The 21,648-nt window shown below is 38.7% G+C and overlaps 1 protein-coding gene across 5 annotated transcripts in view; it reads left to right on the forward strand.

Annotated features, from left to right (window-relative positions):
* Positions 1-21,648, forward strand: part of ATG7 (autophagy related 7) — a 115,854-nt gene that overhangs the window by 37,848 nt on the left and 56,358 nt on the right. For all 5 annotated transcript variants that reach the window (XR_008451616.1, XR_008451619.1, XR_008451617.1 and 2 more), the window contains exon 18: positions 3,384-3,506. Coding sequence is in view for 1 of the 5 variants with exons in the window: in XM_054076243.1 (XP_053932218.1) it covers positions 3,384-3,506 (123 nt within the window). In the remaining 4 variants the exon portion in view is untranslated. The remainder of the gene's footprint in view (positions 1-3,383; positions 3,507-21,648) is intronic.

The raw sequence follows: 21,648 nt of genomic DNA on the forward strand, positions 1-21,648 counted from the left end.
TCCCAAGGTAATGCATGTCTTTTAGCAGTTTTTACCTCTGGGGAGAGACCACAATATTTTGTTGTCGCTGCATTTCTTTGATGTGGTACAATATTGTAGAATTAGGCTACGGTTTCCTTGTGCACGAGTTGTGTATCGCTTCAACATACCGGGAACTGTCACCTGCATCGCTAAAAAGATGTCTTCTAAGCTCTGTGTTTGCAACAAATTAAAGTGATAGCAACACACTTGATGATGCTGATAGCTTTGAGGATTGTATCCAGGCAGGGCTGTGAATGGGATCCACGTTTATAAGTTGGTGTCTGTATGCAGCGTTTCGCAAGGAGCCAGATGCAAGAGACTTGTGCACATCTGGTTACTTCATTGGAACTTTGAAACACAGAATAGTCATTAAATGTATGTATATACCCAGAGTGCAATTTCACAATGTATATGATGGATAATATTAAAAGATCACTTCTCAAATGGAATGCTGAAGTTGCCCAGTTTTCTGCACTGCATTATGAGCAGTCAGACGAGTTTCTCTTGATGTGTTATCGTGAGAATAAAAAACAGCAAGAAGAATCCAAGAAGACGTTTCATAGCATTTTTAATGTGTTTTTTGGTTTTCCTTTTGTTTTTGTGATTATGTTTATGGGCCACTGCACAAATACACAAAACCCCATGTATGGCAAGGTGAATCTTTAAAGTATGAGGGACATTTCTCCAGACTTAGTAAGAGAACATGAACTACAACATTTATTTATTTATTTATTTACTTATTATTTACTTACTTACGAGGTGTGATGTGTGTCACAAAGGTGCTGAATGTTTTTCATAGTCACATACGTTTTTCTTCTTCCTCTTTATAGTTGTGTTTCAGTTGTTTCTATTTGTGAGTCTTTGAAACCCAAGTACGCAGTAGGTAATTTCGCTGCTAAATGGACATTTTGCGTGAAGATCTGAGTGTAGATCCCAGTCTGTTTTTGCCAGTAAACTTACACTCTAAAATATGAATATATTTACTGATGAGCTTGGGTTTCTGTAGTACTCAATGTGAAAGCTTGCTGGACGTGTTTTGCTGAAGAATGCTGTTGGGCTGTGCGAGTGCCCACATTTTTAAGATTTACCAATGCAAATTTATTTGAGGCCTTTAGGAATGGCTAAACTAGAAAAGAGTAAGATTTTTGAGAGTAACTTGTGATTTTGGCTGTTAGATGAATCATAATGAAACCATTTTCTCCTCCCTCCCTGTTCCCCCTTCTCTATTGTCCAGAGGAGGGTGGTGGAAGGGAGAGCAGGCGTTGTCTGCTCATTTTTAGACCTTGGAATGAGGCTCAGTTGGTTGAATCACCTGTTTCACAGCAGAACAAGTTACAGTCTTTCCAGAGTGACTTTTTCCTTCTTTTCCAGAGGAAATTAATTCCACTGGTTATAGGAAAACTTTCTGACCAGTAAGAATGGAAGTGTTTAAGGAGTGCAGAGATTGTACAAATTTCTCTCACTGCTTCTGTCTTAAAATAAGGATAGAACACATCCAGGGAAATAAAGTGTGTTCACAACCCCTGCGACAATGTTCTTTATAAAGGAACTTTTTGCGTTCTACTTATACTGTTCTGCAAGAGCTATACTAAAATGAGATAAGTTAAAAATAGAGATAAATAATGCATGCAGTTTGCACAGATAACCTATAAGAAGACATGGGTGGGCACAGTGTTGTGATTTGCTTGGAAATACGTGCGTTAGAGAATGAAAAATCAGACGTTTCTTTGAGCACAAAAGTCCTGGAGCCGTATCTTGATGGCTGATGTTGGTGCTTTTCCGGTGGTTGGGCAGTTATAGAGACGCAGTTGCTTGTGGATTCGCTGGTGTTTAATGAGTGTTGGGCTTACACTGGAGCTTTTCTCAAGTTCAGCTACACCCCACTGACTGCCAAGGGTTTGTGTCTAAAACTGTGCTCTGACAGTCGTGCAACGTTGATTGTGAAAAACGACATAAAGAGGGACTCGGGCAGGGACTTTGGTCTTGGACAGGGTTGAAATACGGAGGAACAGTGTATGTGGTTGGAAGGAGAAGAGGCAGGAGTAGGTTATCGGAATCATGAACTGGAAGATGTGCTGACTATTACAGATACTGAGTTTTGGAAAGGGTCATCATTCTAGAAATAACAGCTGTCTTGAAAAATAACAGCCATCTATGAAACTGCCTGATCATTAGCTCCCTTTTCTGTCCTTCGTTCTTGAACTGCTGTTGATTTATCTGTGGAAGATGATGATCCAGATGAAGATAAACTCGTTTGAGTGAGGCAATGATTACTTGCGCAGTAGGAGGATTCTGGCAGGCATTTGCTTCCGTAGAATAAGCCTTCCCGTGGACTCTTGTGAAAGGCTGGCATCTTCTCTGTATGGGGTGAACCTGGTGATCCTCCCCCTGGCTCTCTGTCTTCTGTGTCATTTGTACAGCTTTTTTCTATTAAAGAAAGAAGGCCCTGCATGCATCCTGCTGTGCTGCCTGAATTTCTGTAAGAAAAGTTGCTTTGCAATCTGTCAAGCTCAGATGCTTCATCTATGAGACTGGTGGCAGCAGAGGGAGGATATTAAATGATCAGTGCTAGACCTCAGAACAAAAATAGGAAAACAATGGCTACTGGGAGTGCTCTGACAAAAGTTCCTTCCATTTCCTTGCTGCCTGCTTTCACAAAGCTTGTAGAATCACAATCATTGTTGACGCTTTGTTTTCCTTTCCTCAGTCTCCGTCATACTGGATGGAAATGAGCCTGCCAAATAGTTGTTAACGCTAAAGCCGTGTGAAATAAAATTCTTCGAGGTGAGGAATTTGAGAGGAGCATAGGCTAAGACCTGCCTTCCAGTTCTTGTAGGAGTCTCTAAGACTCTCAAAATAAAACGTAAACTGGGAAAATTAGAGTAGAAAAATAGGGAGGGCTTTAAGATCAAGTATTCTCTGTACTGTGATCTCTGGAGACTGGGAGGATGTTGGACTTGGACACTGGCTCGGAGAATTTTTCAGTCTATCCCAGCGTGGTTCTTTCCCTTAACTGATACATTGGAACAGTCTTTTACTGTGTTTTGTGTAACTCAAATGCTTCTTTCATTACTTTGCAGCTAAGTTTTTCTTCTTGCCATATCATCTGTCCTGTTTGAAGCTTAAAAAATACATTTAAACCACGAAGCCCTAAACCTCACCCCTTACCTCCACTTTTCCCGACTTGAGAAATTGAGTTGGGAGAAATGCTCATTTCTTTCCTCTTTAATTTTTACCTGTTTACAATATATAATCATTTTCTGAGCGTCCAGAAAGATCACACTTTTATTTTGTAGCAAAATATAATTATGACTGTTATAGACACCTGATTTTAAATCCTTGTCTGTTTGTTTCTTTGACAGGTCCTTGACCAATATGAACGAGAGGGGTTTCATTTCCTAGCTAAAGTTTTTAATTCTTCACATTCCTTCTTAGAAGACTTGACAGGTCTAACTTTGTTACACCAGGAGACACAGGCTGCTGAGGTAAGAAAGTTCACTCTGGATGTTAAGAATAAACAGGTAAAAGGTGCTTGGTTTTATCTTCAGCTGTGTAACTGTGGGTGTAAATGAATCACTAGTAGAATCGAGGAGTGGTATTTGATTTACGGGATGATTTACACAAGCCATGTGCATTTTCCCTCCAGTGAAGTAAGGGATGTGTCCTCTTAATGTGATAGAAAAAGAAATATCGTTGGATGTGAGAGATCATTCTTCCTGAAGAACAGGTGATGCGATGCGCACTGGCAGCCAGTTAGAAATGTGTTGCACTATTAATATCATTAATTTTATTGTCGTCGCATTTTGTGAAATTACAGGAATATTTGAAGTGACAGTCGTTGCCTGACAGTTCTGAATTTAAGTCGGGAAAGTTCCTGTCTGTTGCCTTTTAGCGTGTGCTTCACTGGCCATGTGCACGATGGGTTGTGCAAACGTTACAAGTCCTGTGTACAAGCACTGATAGCGGAGAGCCTGGTGTGGGGTAGCCACTGTGGGGTTTACACAGGTTCTAGGTAGGTTAGGCATTCTCTTAAATTCATTCTAAGATTTTATATCTTGCTATTCAAGTATTTATTTTAAAGGAAGCGAGTGGCTTGTGTTATGTGGTAGAAGGAAATCAATTATTATTTTAGGTCAATCTAAAAATGTAATTATTGTATTGCTTGATGAGTTATAATATGGGAAAACCAGTGCTGTTTACAGCTTTTTGTCACTAGACAAATAATGTAGGATGGAACTGGGGTATGTTCTGTGTTTGTGGGCGATAACCATGTCTGAAGAGTTGTGATACTGAGTTTGTCCCGTAAAAAAATGAAGCAAGTATCTGTCTTAATATTGTATTTTATTTTTTTAATTTTTGCAATCCTCACTCCATCTGCAAATACCTGTGAATCTAGAATTTTGTTTTGGTGTAGTCATATCACAGGTATGTTTCCAAAGTTGGCTTTGAGAAGTGATTATTCAATTCCTGTAGCTCGTGCAAAAGATATAGCTGTTTTTTCAGTTGGAAATGGCTCAACCTCAGCAGTGTTGCTTAATAAGTTTTGTGGAGATAATGATGACTTGGCTCTTTGTTTCATGTTTTAACCTTTTAAAATAGTTGGAGTAGATGCTGGAGGCATTAAACCGTGAAATACCTTAAATCAGCTAAAATCCGCCTGGTGATACCTATAAAAAGGTTCAGTGTATGTATGAGAGGGATCCAACAAAGGAAAGCGAACACCCTTTAGCAGGAGCTGCGCATTAGCAGCAGGAGCGGTGGTAGTCTGATTGCCATACGTGACTTCTAGGCTGCAAAGTGTCTAGTCTGCTAATGGTGGCATTAAAACCACTTACAATTGCCCTGGTTATTAAGCTATTATTTCACAGATGCTAATTAATGAATTTCTTTTGCAGCTTCAGAAGGTATGCAGGTGCTTGTTTGTCAAATGTTAGATACACTTTACAAAATGTAGAGTCTGATCGGAGTATTACAACTTAATGTAGTTCAAAGTTTAGCATAAAAAGTGGGATTAGTGTGCTTTCAAAAATCTTTGGGTTTGGCAGTGAGGTTTATGCAGTGAAATCATTGTTCACAGGTGGAAAAACTGACGTACAAAATGTTTGCAATGCTAATGTGTTCAAATTAGCCCAACTGCCACGAACCAAGCACTTTTCTTGATTGCTTCTCTCTAGCATTGTTGTATGTTTGTAAAATCTCATCTGTTTTATCAATGTTAACTGTTCTCGTAGTCATGATAAAGTTCGTTTTTATCGATGGAAAGCTGCAACAGACAGATTATTTGCAAATTCTGGAGTACACTTGCATTCTTTGGGTTAGAAGACTTATTCTTTTGTTATACCTTGCCACTGTTGACTGGAAAATAAAGTACTCCACTACTTCCTCAGTACATAATCTGGGGCATTTATGAACTTTTTAGGTGGGCAAGACAGTGTTTTTAGTACTTTCTGTTGAATGGTTCTTGTACATTGACATAATTTTTCTCATGCAGGGCAATTTCTGTTGCTGAGTTTGAACTCTGCAAAATGGCTTTTCAGGTTTCTGGTACCTCTCAGCATCTGTTGGCAGGAAGTATTCACTGAAATGGAAGCATTAGGTTTTAAGATCAATGCTCTGCGGGTTGATTCAAGGTATTCTTGAAACATGGTAGTCTAAAAACTGCAACAAAAGTAGCGAGAGAGCTTTCCTGTCTTTCGTAAGACATCTATGGCCTATTTTGGTGATTAGACTATTGGATTGTTCTCTGGAGAATTTACTTGCCTTTCTGCACTTAAACTGTTTGAGATTTTGTAGGTGATTGGTTTGGAGGGCATAAAAATGGCTTCTAGTAACCGAAGACTTTCCTTTCCTCTTATCTGATAAAATTTGACCAGTGCCATTGTAATGAAAGATAACACTTACGAAGTTGCTGTTATCCAACCTTAAATTTACTGCAGTGACATCATAAATGTGTTGTAATTACATGTATAAAATCACGATCATTTGCAAATGAACTTATATCTAGTAGGGAAGCTACTCAATCTTGTTCTTTCTTTATAAGGATCATTGTTTAAATTTCAGTTCATTAAGAACCTTTAATTGAATGTTTTGCTCAGGATATTTTGCTGTGGTCAGAAGAACTGGAGGGTTTGGCGTGTGGGTCTGACGTGTCAGCATATTGCATCTTAAGTTCAGTCACACACACAAATTTTTTTAACTCACCTAACAAATGCCTTACCCTCTTCCGTAATGTATGCTGGAAGTGCTTGAATGATCTAAATACTAAACTAATTTACTCAGTAAATAATAAAATTGCCAAGTGTTTCTATTATGTCTTGAAATAATAGTAAATTTCAAGCAGCTGCTTTTACCGTATCTGATGTTAGTTTAGGTTTTGTGGAACATTTTTAGGTTTTTTTGGTAGCAGTTAGATATTTCTGTACAGCTTCAACAGGGGACTCTGATGACACACATGGCTTTGAGGGCGAGTAGAAGCTGTGGAAAACTCCCAAATCAGCGCTTAGACTGGACACTTTGAGACCTGCTCAAGCTCGCCTAAAAATTACACTTCTGTTTTCCAGATCCCTTTGATTCCTTATTCCCAACCTGAACTTCTTAACTTGGTGCTTGTCCAATGTGTTAAAGATGAGTTTTTACTGGTGTGGCCCATTTCTGGAAGTAAGAACTGACAAATTAATAAAACCCATAGTGTGGATTATTCTGTTGCTGTGGAAGAAGCATTCCTGTTTGTAGGACTTTCTAAGTAACTTCTTTAAGGGTACTCACTTTATTGCTACCCTTTTTCTCTGGAAACAACTGCCACTGTTCTTCGAGGCCCAATTAAAAGTAACCAGTTACCCTTGCTTGAAGGTGTGCAAGTGCTCTCGAAATCACTAGGACTGAAGTGTCTGTTGAAATGTAATAGTGGTAAAGTGTGATTTTTGCTTGAATTCACTGTAGTATTTGTAATTGAATTTCTACATGAGACTTTTTCAGATATATCCATTTTCAGAAGTATATAAACTTAATTTTTCTCTGTTCTTAACAAAATCCAAGTACACTTTCTTACCTTAGATTTTCATACTTTTCTGTGTCTGTGAGCTTTTTTATTTTCCTTCCTGTTTTTAATCTGGTGCATTTCAGAAGTTCACTTTGAGAGATTCAGGTGTGCCTTCAAATCTCTTTCTAGAGAGACTGAGAGATTAATCTGTTTCCTTTCAGGAGGTGGGTTGGTTTTGTCTTTTTGGGTTTTCTCATGATGTCTATTAGTGTCATAGTTTTTCTTCAGTCATCAAGCAATATTTCCCAGATCTTCAAATAATGGTGAACTTCTGCAGAAAATAACTCCTGTTGACTGCAGCCCAAGTGAGAAATGAGTCTCAGTTATGGTAGCCTTTAAAATGTATATAATTTCCAGTGCATTCTGGTTTTTATGCCTTGCTGTTATCTGCCTAAAATAGATTCAGTCTGTCTGTCCCTCACCAAAATGTTCTGCTGAATTATTTTTTTTGCTGTTGAAATTTTCCCAGGAAGAGGTAGTTGTTAACATCAATACTAAACAATTCAAACGGAGTTTTATAACCTTTGAACAAGCCCAAGAATGATCTTTTTGCTGATACCTTCTGCTGCTCTTTGAGGAATTTAGAAATATCTGTGAAGTGTTTCCTCTTTTTCGTACCAAAACACGTCTCTGTCTTTCCCCAAAGCCTTTGCTGATAACTTTAGTTATTTCTACTAATAATACTTGAATGCTCTTCGTAGGACTTACATCAACAACCGATGGGCCCAAATGCTCACGATTCGTGATATACTTGAATAAATGTGTATTTGTCCCTTCAGGACAGGTAAGCCATTTTACTTCACGGAAGCCAAGGGAAGGAAGAGGGAAGGACAGTTGTACATAATGGAAAGATTTCTTTGAGTACATCATGCCGCAGGGATGCTCAAGGATGTGAGCCTGCCGATCTTCTGAGCTGGGAATCCTATCAGAACAGAGCTGGGAGTTTTACAGCTGCAAACATAGTTTTGACTGTCAAATCCCCATAAATGTTTGGATTCCAAAGAGGGATTTCAAAAATGAGGACAGCTATAGCAACACTATGCCTATCACTTAGAATGAATAAATTTACATTGCCATAAATGTCCCTTGTGTCCTTGTCTCACGGAAACTGAATCAGCCCTATGGAATATTTTTACTTGCAAATTTTGATTGATAAATGCTGACATCCTTCAATAGGAGGTGTTACTGGTTAGCTGCATAGGCTGCTAGATGTATTGAACTTGTACAGTTTAGTCAAATGAAATGAAACTCTGCGAATTCATGTGTAAGCTTACTTGAGGGCAGAGACAGCATAAATTATTAGTGAAAGGGATTTTTTTTTTTAATTTAAGCTGCTATTCATATCAAGCTGTCTTTTTTTTGTTTGAAATTTCAAATATGTAGAAAAAATTAGATTAAAGGCACTGAAAGGGATGGAATAATGGCATTTGGTTTAGCAACAGGTGGTATTTTTTTTCTTTTTAATTTGTTAAACTGTGAATTGCTGTTGTTGTGCCAAAATATTGATAGAGTTTAAATCTAGGTCTATATAAAATTTCACAGTAAATCTTGCATAGCTATAAAATAGAAAGTACTGTTATGAATAAGCTTACACTCTCATTGGTTTTTATGTGAGGGAAAAAGCTATGCAACAAATAGCAGCCTTTGCCTTGTTTTATATGAGCTATAAAAAATTCAGCCTCAGTAATATCGCACCTTTCCAGGTGCTATGAAAGTGCTGTAGCATTACTGTTCGGTCTGTGTTCTTCTTAACGCCTGTGCAGCTTTTGAGTACGGGCTTGTGTAGGTAGAAATTCAGGGTTGTTTGTCCTCTTTATAAACAGTATCGATCAGGTTAGCGCTGTTCGATATCAGACATTGAACGTCAAGAGGGCTCAAAGTGTCTGTGTGTGCTTTCTGGTGGTTGGATTGGGTGATCTTAAGAGTTCTTTTTCAACCTTAATGATTCCATGAATTCTACGATTCTCTGTTTCCTGGTTTAAGAATGATAGCACCTCAGGTACAGCAGTGCGATTACACTAGTTTTCTCATTTTCTTTTTTTATTAATTGTTTTAATCACTCCCATTAGATCAGTTTCTAAACAAGAAGTATTTGAACTGATGAAGTAATGGTTCAATTTGTGCCATGATAGTAAATGATACTAAGTTGTACTTAAGATTTTAGAATATTTTTTAGTTAATACTGAACACAGCACCCGGCATTTTGATGTACTCTGCTATACTGAAGCTGTAAAACCTGAAAAATACATTTATTGATGTCTTCAGAAACTAGTTATGCCTCTATGGAACTTAATACACTTAATTACATTTTTTACCCTTGCCTTCCATAGGGCAGAGGGGGACACAGCCCTGTTTTTCACATCCATCATGATGAATCAGTGTTAATTTTCCTGAACAGGTTTGATACTGTGGCATAATTTCTTTGCCAGTGTCTGACCGTTACAGGGAGCAGAAGTGGCAAACGACTTCTGTCACTGAAATGGCTAATGAGCGAGCAGGGGCTCGGTGCTTGTATAGCATCTCCACAGCCTGGGCAGAGCCCCTTTGGGCACCCCGAGCTTCAGCCACTGGGAGTCCTTGGAGGGTTCATAAAAACAATTAAAAACAATTAACAACACTTAACAAGCAACTAATGAGAAGGCAGTGGGGACCCAACTGTTTGATGTGGCAGGGTTGGACTGAGGACTGTATAAGAGTGATTTCTTGGTGTTCACTAGAGATAGGGTGTGAGGTACGTTCAAATGCAGCACAGCATTATCATCATATTAAATATTCCTTATCGCTCCTTTTTTCCTGCTTTGGACAGGATGTGCATTTTTCCATATGTAACAAAAGTAAAACTTTTTGTCTGGGAATATTCTCACCCTTCTGATACTTGACTGAGGCAGAGGTGCTGCACATCTATTTTGCGTAGAATCTTGCTGTAGTTTTCCGTGTTTCTGTTTCATGTGCCCTGTATGTAGATCAGGAAATACTGTTTGGAGTGTTTTGGCTGCTCCATCATCAGGCATAGACACAAAATATACTAACCCAGGCACATGATGTAATCCTTTATAATCTAAAACTAATCTAAGGAAAGATGATCAAAGGAGTTGCTGTGGAGAATAAGTTTTTCCAAGTGCTTTTCCTCCACCTCCCTAATGATTATCCAAAGTTTTAAGGTAAAGCAATCGCTTTTTACAGCGAGTTGATGTGGAATCAGTGGAAGGGTGTATCGCTTCAAAACCGTGGAGCTGTGAACGTGAATTTCCTGTAAATTTTATCCGAGTTTTTGAGGAGTCTCACACCTTGGAATTCATGGAGAGTTGCACACTGGGATCCTAAAATCTCTCTTCGCAATTGGATCCACATGTTTTTCTCTCGTAGTTTATTCTCTTCTGATACTCTATTCCCACTTCTCTGTGCCTGGAGAGGACTAGCACTTGAGCACACTGACTGCGCATTTGAGAGAGAAAGAGAGATTTGTTACCTAGCCAGTAAGAACTACTGATAATGTTAAACCTCTAACAGATTTAATAGTTCATCTTCTTATTTTGTTTAAAATGGCAAAATAACTTCTCCACGCTCTCAGCTACGTGTTTCAGCAGTCAGATTGCAAGTCTCTCACTGAGAAGTTAAAACGCGTGCTGCACATGACTTTTGTATTTTATATGGGATCGAAGTTTATGATAGGGGGGAAAAATGTCAAAAATGTGGTGACAGGCAGTTAGAGAATGATAGTGTCAAAGTCTGCCTCTTTCATTGTTATGTGTATACAGAAGAGAGTACCGTAGTACAGAGAGAGAAAAAGAGGTCATAACATGTATTGTAATTTGTCAACATTATTCCTACAGTATTTCCTTGTGTTTATAGTACTCTAATATTGAGTGGTCCAGCTGCCTCGACATAGAGATGCTTTACAGCATGCTTTTGCTTTATTCAATTGTTCGCTTAAACCTTTCTTCTCATGACCTGCCTTTGGTATCCCTCTGCATCTATCTGATAGAATATTTTGGCTGGTTCCAATGGTATTTGAACAGTGCTGCTGTCAAATCCTCACATCCCTGGTACGTTCAATCACAATGCTCTCTATCTCTCTTTGAATACTGTAATAATATTTGGTGGTTTTGATGGATTTGGGATTTCCAGGGCTCCAGGGGCTTAGGCAACCTGATAGGCAAGCTGATAGAAGTGTAGAGAACGTACTGTAGAGTCCTTCTCTTTTCTGTTTACAGAGATTGAGGGAGTTCCTGATTCCTTTGTGCCTGCTGGGCAAGGTGAATAAGCAAGACCTGACTGTAATGCTGGTGAGATGTAGCAAAATTAATAGCCACTGAAGTCACGCTGTTTAGTGAAGACAGTAATAATAACGTATAGATCAAAATAACTCTTGTCAGAGTACTCTGTGTCTCTGGGTTCAAAAATCCCTGGAGTCAGCATGTGGAGAATGAACATTTTGGTAATCTGCGCTGATTAGAGGGTTTTTTTTGTTCCATCCTGAAAAGTAATTGTTCCCTGTGATTGGGATCTGATTTTCTGTCTCTCTCTGTAACTGCGGCACTGATTACTGGTATGTGATAAACAAAAGGAGAATTATGGAGTGATTATAGTCATTTTCTTGTAGAAGATCTGTCTTATGTGTCCATCTGCTCTCAGCTGCTTTGTCTGATGCTCCAAATACCCGTGTTACTGAACTGGGGCATTTTTATGCCCACAAATAAACAAGTGATGAGAGATAAGATTCTTAAAATTCAAGTTGTGAAAAGGGGAGGGCAGTGAGAGTTAAGACAGCTCAGTGGTGACCCTCTCTGCCCTAAAAATTCTTCTGAATTTTCTTGCACTTCCCTTTGGTGGGAATATGAAATTGTGGGCTGTTCCTGTCCCTTTTTGCACAAGGTGTAGCAGAAAATTTCCAGGTCTCCTTTGCATTTGAGACCCAGCCAATCAATACCCTGAGATGCATCGTGCCTTACAATGCCAAATTACTGTTGCGTTTGAACTCTTCTTTTACTAACCTGAGTTTCAGTGTCTTGCTGTAAGGAAGCCCACGAGAACTGTGTCAATGTGAGTAGCAACAGGGAGAACAATGTTCAGAATGCCTGAAATAACCTTGGAGAACTGTCTGTCTTAAGAATGCGGTTCCTCTACTGGAATTCTGGCAAAGACAGGACCGTCACTAAGCCAGAAGCTGAAGGTTGTGAATTAATGCTTAGAAGACTGAGACAGACAAGTGCATGGCTGGAGAGAAAACTGTGATCCTCTCGGTGTAGGGCTTTCAGCCTCTTTTCTTTTGCTTCCTCATATGCTGATTTTTCTTTGCCCTTACTCTAATCAGTTTTCTTATTTCTGGGGGATTTGGGATCAGATCAGGTGGTGAGGGCTAGAGCAGCGTTTTCCAAAATATCTAGCTAGTGTTTTCAGGGGAAGCTTCATAAAAAGCCAACTGTTTTGGGGCTTAGGCCACAGTTGAAGGAGGTATATCACTGCCAAAACAATGTTTGGCAAATTGGGATTGTAACCTGCATTCTCCTTCTTTTGGGGGGTAGGAGGGAAGGAGGAGGGGAATAATTCTCTTCTAGAAAGATTTTCAAACGAGGTTGACTCCTTTTCCTCTAAAGGAAAAATCTCCAGTAAAGAAGAGAAAAGTAAAATACTTCAGGGATTAAATGTCTTCCATTCCAATATATTTTGTTACAGTGAAGAATGAATAAGACTGTTCAAGATACATTCTACTATTCTCTTGTGAAGAATAAGAAATTACACAACACAGACAAACACGCTGATAAACTTTGTTTTATAATTAAGCCCATAAATTATTCAATGTGCATCTCGGTGCGAGCGAGCATGGGCCTCTGCATGGGCCCCTGTAGAGCATTCGAGTGAGGGAAAAAAAAAAAGTTTGCTGCTGGACAAATCACTACCAGATGCAGATTTCAATAAACACATGCTGTTGTGGCCTTACCCAAAGGTGCTATGAATTTCTTGAGGCAAGTCTGCCTCTGCGTTCACTAAACTGTTGAATGTTTGGAAGTTAATAGAGTTACTGTATTATGTATGAATACACACCATTCCTCCACTTTTTAATGTGCTCTGTTCATCTTGTAGACCATTAAATGTCGTCCGCTAGAGTATTTAATTATTAACACTGTTTGCATTCTTCTGACAATCTCTATTTCTGCTGGAAATGTCTCCAAAGCTTCTCTTATGACAAGAGAACTTGTGCTGTCAATTATCACGTACACCAAGTGCATTGATATTTCATTATTGATAACATGTAATTTTGAGTACAAGACCTTTCTGTAAGTAGTAGCTTATTTTCCAACATGTGAACTGCTGATTTTCTTGTAAATATATGTGGAATACTAAGTGGTACTGAGTGAAGTTGGTTACAATGTACAATTGTTGAAAAATCATGCAGATTTTACCCTACCTTCTCTTTAATCCCTGTGATTGCTAGTTCCCGTTCACATACATAACAAATCAGAAGAAATTAAGCATCGCATATTTTAATAATGAAGTATTAACATTAAGACCCGCTCATACATGGAAATCTCACGTGGAAAACCCTTTTAAAACTACTTCTCAAATTTTCAGTGTCTTAGATTTGCTTCTTTATGAAGTATGGAGTAATTTTTCCGGCATGATTGTTTCAATCCCTATAATGCAAGTGTCATTGGCTAAAGTTGACACTGATTTTGCAGAGGTTTGTAAAACAAGCAAATTTGAATCGCCTTTAAAATTAGTGCTAAAAGAGCTCTTACTGGCTTGAGTTTTCTTTCTGTTTGATGCTGAATATTTTCCAGATATTTGCCCTTTAGTGACCATCTCAACAAAGTCCTGGTATTTTCTTTGTCTTATTCTAGTTCAGGTTCTTCTGAAATTTCCTTCCTACACAATCTTTTTCCTGAACAGGTTATAACTTGGCCTCTACCTGAAATCTGCTCTGCAGCGTGCTTGTTGTTAAGGAGTTGTCTGAAGTCCTGGAGAGCACACCTGATAGCTTAGCGGTGATAAAAATTAATGACCAATTCCATAGTTAAACCCCAGATTTCATTCCAAGATTAGCTTGTTTGTACCTGAGAAGGTAAGGGTTGCTGCAGTGATAAATTTTCCTTGGCAGTGGCTTCTCCTATCTGATTTAAGGGCACACTGACGGAGTGATCTCCTTGCAAATGAAAGTTAACCTCATGAAGAGGCATTAAAATAGTCCATAGTGTTACGTGCGCGGTTCTGTTTCAGCAGCATTATGGGTTCATGACTGCTTAAAGAGAGCCTGAGAAGCAGTTGGGGGATTTGAGAGTTTCTTGTAAGGCTAAAGAAATCAGACTATGATTCTGTAATGCATGAAAAGAAACTTAAATCAGACTTGGATAGTTTTCACAGTGTAATTTTGTTAAAAATAGTCAACTTATCCCTGAAAGTCCTTTTCAAAACGATCACATCGGTGGTGTCCGCGGTTAAAGCACCGTATACCAGTGTGTCTGTCAGGCCTTTTGTGAGCTCAGCAGGCTGTGCGTAGCAGTTACGCTGAAATCTCTGCGTACGAAGGCATACAAGCAGATGCTGTCTTATTATTGAGTGTCACATATTGCAAAACAATTATTTAATGGCATATGACTCCTTCATAACAAATTAAGAAGTGAATCAACTCTATTCCAGTTAGAACACAAAAGCAGACAAAATAAAACTAGTCTGTTTGATCTGAACTTAAAGCAGTGAGATTACAGAAATAATTTTGGAGAAACATTTTCTGTATGTGCAAGCACGTTGGTGCTTTGTCATCTTAAAATATGGGTTCTGTCTAAGTACTTACTACACATGAAATAAATTTCTGTCATTTTGAAGTAATGATTCAAGCCTACCTGGCAATTAATTTCATCCCCTGTAAATTAGGTGTGAAATTAGGTGGGTTAATCAGCAGATACAAAAAATACACAGTTAAGGAAAAGATAAAAAACACTGTTAAGGAAAAAATAAAACCTCTGATTTAGATGGAGATAACTGCTAAGATGCTTATTTATTTTGTTTTAACTGGAGTAGAAAGGTCACAGAAATAGAGAAAGGATGCACAAGTAAACCTGTGAAGAATTAGGTAATTACTTTCCGGCATCTCAGGGGGATAGGGGTTAAGAGATACAGTTTTAAAAGGGTTTATGTTGTTGAAAAGTTTATTGTCTTGTGTCTACAGAGACAGTGTACCAACAAGAGCAAATCCAAAAAGCAAGTTAAAAAGAAAAAGAGAAAACTACTGCTGGAGGAGAATATGAAGGCATAACAAAGCTATTTAAAATTATTTCTGTGCAACAGCTGGTTTTGTTAATGTTTCTTAGTTATTTAAAAAAAAATCATCTAATTCCCTTTGTCTTCTCACTTTGAGTAACTCTAGTATGTGAAGTTTGCTGTCCTATGACTCATTCTTCCCACAAATGCTATTTCTTTGAATAGCCCTTGTGAAAACATGCATTTCATATTAGTTGTCTTCGTTGGCAATCGTGTAGACTTTTTTTTCTTCCCAAGTGAGTGATTTATATGTACAGATCTGTGGATCTGCCTCTGCCACACATGGCGCATACCAGAACAGAGGTAGCACTGCGCTGCGTGGCTCTGCCTGGGATTTCTGTGCTCACGTTTGTGAAAGAATAGAGTTGGCTGGTAGAGTATATTAATTGCTAAAACTAGTTTAGTCTCTTTCTCCACAGGCAAACAGTCTTGTATCTAATAAATTCTGATTCCTTTTTATGTGTTTTCAGTCACAGTCATGAAATTGAGACTTGATTTTAATTCTTAGAGAATTAAAAAGGACAAAGAAGGGGCAAATGCAAAATAAGATATTATTTCCAGCCTCTGAAAGCTTCTTTGCATGAGTATGGCTAAATTCTAAAGAGAATCATGGAAGCTAAATGACTGAGATTCATTCAGATAAAGAATTAAAGGACATCTGTTGTAGCTTTTGTACGTGAATGGCTGCCGGGCAGACTGTTTTAACTTTATCATCGCGGGCAGTCATGGCAGTATTCTAAAGAACAGCCACGGTTGTAGGCTTTCTCGCTGCCTTCACAATACTTTACGTTTTCTCTGATAGCACAATGGAACAGGCAAGCTCCTGTGAGAGGATTCTATCCTGAATTATATATACTCTGTGAGTTTTTCCAACTCTGCGGGCACGCATTCATGACAGCAGCACGCCTAGATATTGATATGGTCATTGTGCTCTCCAGCTGTCCTTGGATTAAATGGGAACAGCCTTTGGATTGAGTCCAATCTGTAAAACACAGTTTACGCTTTTAGCTGGGTAATGAAATACTTTAAACCCTGCCTTTCTTGGAGCTGGGTGTTTTGTGTTGGTTGGAGCTACTGTTTTGCTATTTCTGGATTTAATCTAGAGTTTATAAATCGGAAGAAATTGTTTAATGCATTTAATATGTAATTTAATATTGTTTAATCTGTATTTAATCTGTTGATTTATGCTCTCAGATAGTATTTTGATTACCAACAAGGTAAAATCTCGGTTGTAGATGAAACGTGATGATAAAGTTCAAGGAGCTGACAGTGAATGTATTTTTTATACGATTAGAGATGGTTATGAGGAATTTGGGGAAAAGAGGTGGCCCTTGCCATTAAATACATTTTTAGTTCAGTTGAGGTGTAAAGACAGCAAACACAATTTTTCCGATAAATGAGACTAAATTAAAGCGAAGTTGGTCAGAAAGAAAAGAACAAACCAGTTTTTATAACGTAGCTTCAGGAGCATCCTTATTTCTTAAGTAATAGCTGGTGAAGGACGCTACATGAGTTTTCAGGACAACACTAGGAAAAAGATAAAGCTGCTGGGATTTAAGGTCGGTTATGACAGATTAAAATTTTGTTTTCATAAAAGAATTTCTAGATTGAAGAATGAATGTTGTGATCATTGAGCCTTTTGCTTTCCGAGGAGAGTGAGGTTCACCAGCACTAGCCTGAAATCTGTTGCCCTTCCTTCTGATTGTAAAGTGGGAGTTCTCTTTACTCTCTTTGTTTAAAAGCAAAAGGAAAGAACTTGTGACAGAGAAAATTGCCTACAGAATAGACTGCCTATTCAGAAACGTTATTTTAATATGAAGAGTGAGGTAATAGTATGAGGCAATCACCAGAAAGCTGCAATGTTTGCCTCTGGTATTAAAAACAACTTCACAAAGTTGATCTGTATTGTACTTTTAAAAACATTTGGTAGGGGGACACTCTGATTAGCATATCTGTTTCAGGAAGAATATCGGGACATCTCTAATTTTACATTTATGTCTAATTTTACATTTATGTCTAATTTTACATGGGGTCTGATTAATCCTTGAGGCATGCAGGAGAGCTAAGAACTCTGAGGCTGCTGTTACTACAGTGAGATGCTATTACAGACAGTGCAAGACTTGTTGTACAAGGAAACATGATTACTTTGGATTAAAGAGGTTGCCAATGCATTGAAGGATTTATGGGTGCTGCTGCTTTGAGTTATATATAACTTCATTATGATTTTATTGAAAACGTTCAGCTGTAGAATTAATGAAGCACAATAAATGCTGGTGAGATGAATCAGCAGGTTTAACAGCTTTCAGCTGATGCTGAGCGAGCGATTAATTTTATTGCAGTATTCTGTAAGTCTCAAAATTCTTCAGTAATTTACAGAAAGTAACATAGCAAGTATTTGCACAGAGAAATTAAACAGTCTTCATGATTCGAATGGCATGCACCAGAATTGAAATGATAAAGACATCAATTTAAGCACATTGCTTAAATGCCTTATTGCTACTCTGCACGTGAGAGAGGAAATTGCCTGCTGCATTTGTCTGATCTGCATCTTGAGCACAAAGGATAGCAAGAGCAGTCGGTGTCTCCAGAGGTGTAAGGAGGGAGCAGGAGAGCGAGTGAGGGCCATGCCAGTGCAGTAGTGGCGTGTGTCTGAGCAGGACGAGAAACCTCCTCGGGGCAGACCAAGGGGTAGACAACTGATGTGCTTCGAAAGGGGTCTGGACTTTGGTGACGTGCTAGGTAGGCTGAGTGAGTTAGTTATAGACATTCTGAGTTTAAGAGGGGCATAGAGGAGTTTAGAAGAACAAAGATTGCAGGCCTCAGGCAAAGAGGAAATGGGAAAATGTGGCTTCAGACACAAAGGACTTAAATTTGGCTTCTCTCTGCTGCAACTTCAAAATTTCATCACGGTTAGTTTAACTAAAAGGGATGATGAAATACAGATTCACAACAGCCCAGTGGTGTGCTGGTCCACTGCAAAGTCTCTTTTCTATGTGCATTAAGAGTTCAGTAGATACGTATCGCATCTATTTGATAATTCCATTAATCTCAGCGGTATGAAACTGGCTGCATTTTAACGTTGTTTCCTTAACCCAGCTCAGAGACTAGGGTGACATCCAGTAACTTTTTCTGGATGGCTGCATTCCATTCCATTACATGAAGTCTGTAGTACTGCAAAGGTGTTTCAAAAGTAGTATTATTATTTTAACAGCTGATTAATTGCAAATTATTTATTGGGTTGTTGAGGGTTACCTGAGCAGTCATCATTTTTTCTAATGACCATAATTCAGAATTAGTGTTATATGTATTTATGTGAGTGTTCATAAATCTGATTGAGAAATGAGCAATAACCAATGACGAAAGGCTTTTAAGTTTTGAAATAGTCTTACATCATTTGTTTCTAACAAGCAACGCTATAAAGACGAAATATTTAATGGCAGACAAGGTTCTAGGGTTTCGTTTTGCTGTTCCTCTGTAATGTGACTCTGGAATTTGTTTAGGTAAAAATTTGTCTGAGTCCCTTTTGCCTTTGAGGTGTAGACCTGGATGAGATCCAGTAGGAGATCGTATTTCAGTCAATTGGAGAAGCTCTTTCCCAGTTGTCTTAGCTTTGATTTTGGGATGAAACTACCTCAAAAGCTGGAGTAGGTTCCTCATCTGACTATTCCATGACTCTTTTCATTTCTTTCTCTTCAAATAGCGTCTGATTACTAAATTAAGCTCTCAGCATTCATAAATCATTCCCCTGCAGAACAAACCCTGTAATCCTTCATATACGATGTCATTTGTACCTTTTGAAGTGTAGCTTGTATGACTGCGGAGCGAATCCCTGGGTAGATACCGCAAAGAGAGAGTGTGAAAAAGAACCCAGGTGCATGTTGTGTAGTTTCTGGGGGTCGCGTGCTTAATATAGACCAGAGTGTTTGAGAGTGATGTATGAGCGCCTGTTAACAGTGTGCTGTTTGGGCTATTTTTTTATGTAATGAAAAGTTAAATGCGGTTTCTGCCACAACCTGCCCAAATGACTGTTTTTTCCAGAAGCCGGATAGACTGAGCGGCGCGATGCATTTGAGACGCACCCGGAGTGGTGTGTGTATTCATGCTCGTGGCAAATGTAAGTGAGGAGAGAGGCTGAGAGGAGGAAGGAGGATAAGTCAGAACGGCGCAAGCGCCGTTTAAAGGACAAACCCACCCGCCTGTCTTGCCACAACACTTTGTGTTGGAAATTCATTCGGAGGGTAAAGGAGCGTTTGCAGAGCCAACAGCGCGGAAGGTGTTTTCTGCTCTGAAGTATTGCATGCTGGCTTGCAAAACCTGTGGACCAAACCGCATAGAACCAGATTGCATTGCATAGCTTTGAATTGTTCTGTGCTGTACTGGGCACTGCAGAATCCACACCTTTCAATGCTGACAGTCTGTTCTGTATGCCTTTAGAGAGGGAGGGATGGAAACCATCTCCTACTAACATTACATGCCAGTGGCAATTAGGAAAAATCTGTTATTCCACAAAAAACAACAACTGGAATTTATTTGTCTTGCCAGCATTCAGCTGGTATTTTGCTCTCAAGGTATTTTTAAAACTGTTTGGACGAAGACAGCTCTTATTCTCTCACTTGTGCTTATATTAACATAGTCACAGATGTTGTTACTATGCAAACTGCTATTATTATTTTTTCCTCTTCAATGTTTTCCCAGTTTCCCTTTTGCTGTGACGAGTTTTTTGTTGTAGTTGGGAGATGGAACTATTTCATTCATAGGCCACAAATGTTTTCTTTTAAATATTCAGGACGTCTCATTGTTCTATTGTGTTTTTCCCATTTCTTATAAAATGCCCCAGTCGCATTCCAATATACTTTTGTTTAAACCTTCCGCTCCTGTTATTTTTCACATTTTCTAAGTATTGCTCTGGTTTTCCAGAATGTATCAGTGCTGTAGTCGCAGTGCTGTGGTTCTGCTCTCTCACTTGCTTAATTCAATCCAACCTGCAGTTTGCTTTGTGTTCAACTACCTTGCCACACTTTTTCTCTCATGTCCTGTCATCCATTGTTTCTCTGTTGGATTTACACCTGTTTGCATTAGCGTTGAGTGCCTACTTTGTATCATCTCTCTGTTTTATTTTAAGCCTGCATCTGCATGTTTCAGAAGAAAAACGTTTATCTTTTCAACTTCCAGATTTACAAGCTCTCGGAATAAACAGTTCTAGATTCCTATTATATTTGTATTATTTTATTATAACAGTAGTAGTAAGTTGCCATCGGAAGGCTTCTAAAAAATTTACTATTCAATCATAGACTTATTTTTCTATCAGAGTGCCGTACAAAAATGCTGCTCATAAGTGGTTGTTTCTTGCACTTTCACTGAGCGGTTTTTCACGGTAAAATCCAGATTTTTTCTTCGATTTTTTTTTTTTCCTTTGACAGTAATCTGATTAAATATATATATTCTTTTTGGCTTGCAAACGTTTTAATTTTCTACAGCTACTTGACGAGCAAATTACGTTGTTAGTTACTGTGACGCTGTTAACTGGTCTATATTTAAATTGACTTTGGTGTGTATTTCAACATTTAAGCTTGTTCTTTACAAAGACCCGTACTTCAGATTAGGATTAAGCACTGCATCGGTATTCCATTTGTTTTCTTTAGCTATGCCATGAGGTGGCACATATGCTCTTTTCTGGATCCGCAGCACTGTTGCCTCGTCTCAGTGTTTGTTCTGTTTTACCTATAAAGTCGATTTTGTAGTCTGGTGGATTTCCCATTCTTCTTGTACAAACATGTGTCTTCCAATAGCCGTATTCCCCGTAGGCAGTAAGAGATTGTCGGGACCTGTTTTGCTTGACTGTTGAGTATCAGGTGTAATTTAACAGTCATTTTAGGTAAATATTCTTCCAGTCTCTTGCCCCTTCTCAGCAACCTTCCTCGCCCGGGAGGCACTGTGTGCCTGGGGTGTACTTCTGATATGCAGCTGGTGCCAAGGCCTTCTTACATTTGACAGTTAAGCACCAAAAATTCCATTTTCAACACATTTGTACTGGAAAAGCTTGCTTTCTCTTTTTTTATTTCCTTATCTCGCTTCTCCCTGCCCAAGGCTGGTGTTGAGTCTAATGTATTTCGTGGATTCCTAAGGAGAATAAAGGCTCTTCACGTAAGGACACTGACTGTGTGAGAGGCAGAGAACCTCTGTGGTTTTGTTACATGTTATATACAGTCAAACCCAGACATTTAGGAGTGAGTTCAGACATGAGTCAGTCCCTCTGTTTCTGGCTTGTACGTTTTCTGTCAACCTTTTGTTTTAGGTCTTTCTATATGTTTTATTGCAGCTTGAGGAGT

The sequence above is a fragment of the Cuculus canorus genome, chromosome 11 (assembly GCF_017976375.1).
Source record: "Cuculus canorus isolate bCucCan1 chromosome 11, bCucCan1.pri, whole genome shotgun sequence".
Classification (NCBI taxonomy): Eukaryota; Metazoa; Chordata; class Aves; order Cuculiformes; family Cuculidae; genus Cuculus; species Cuculus canorus.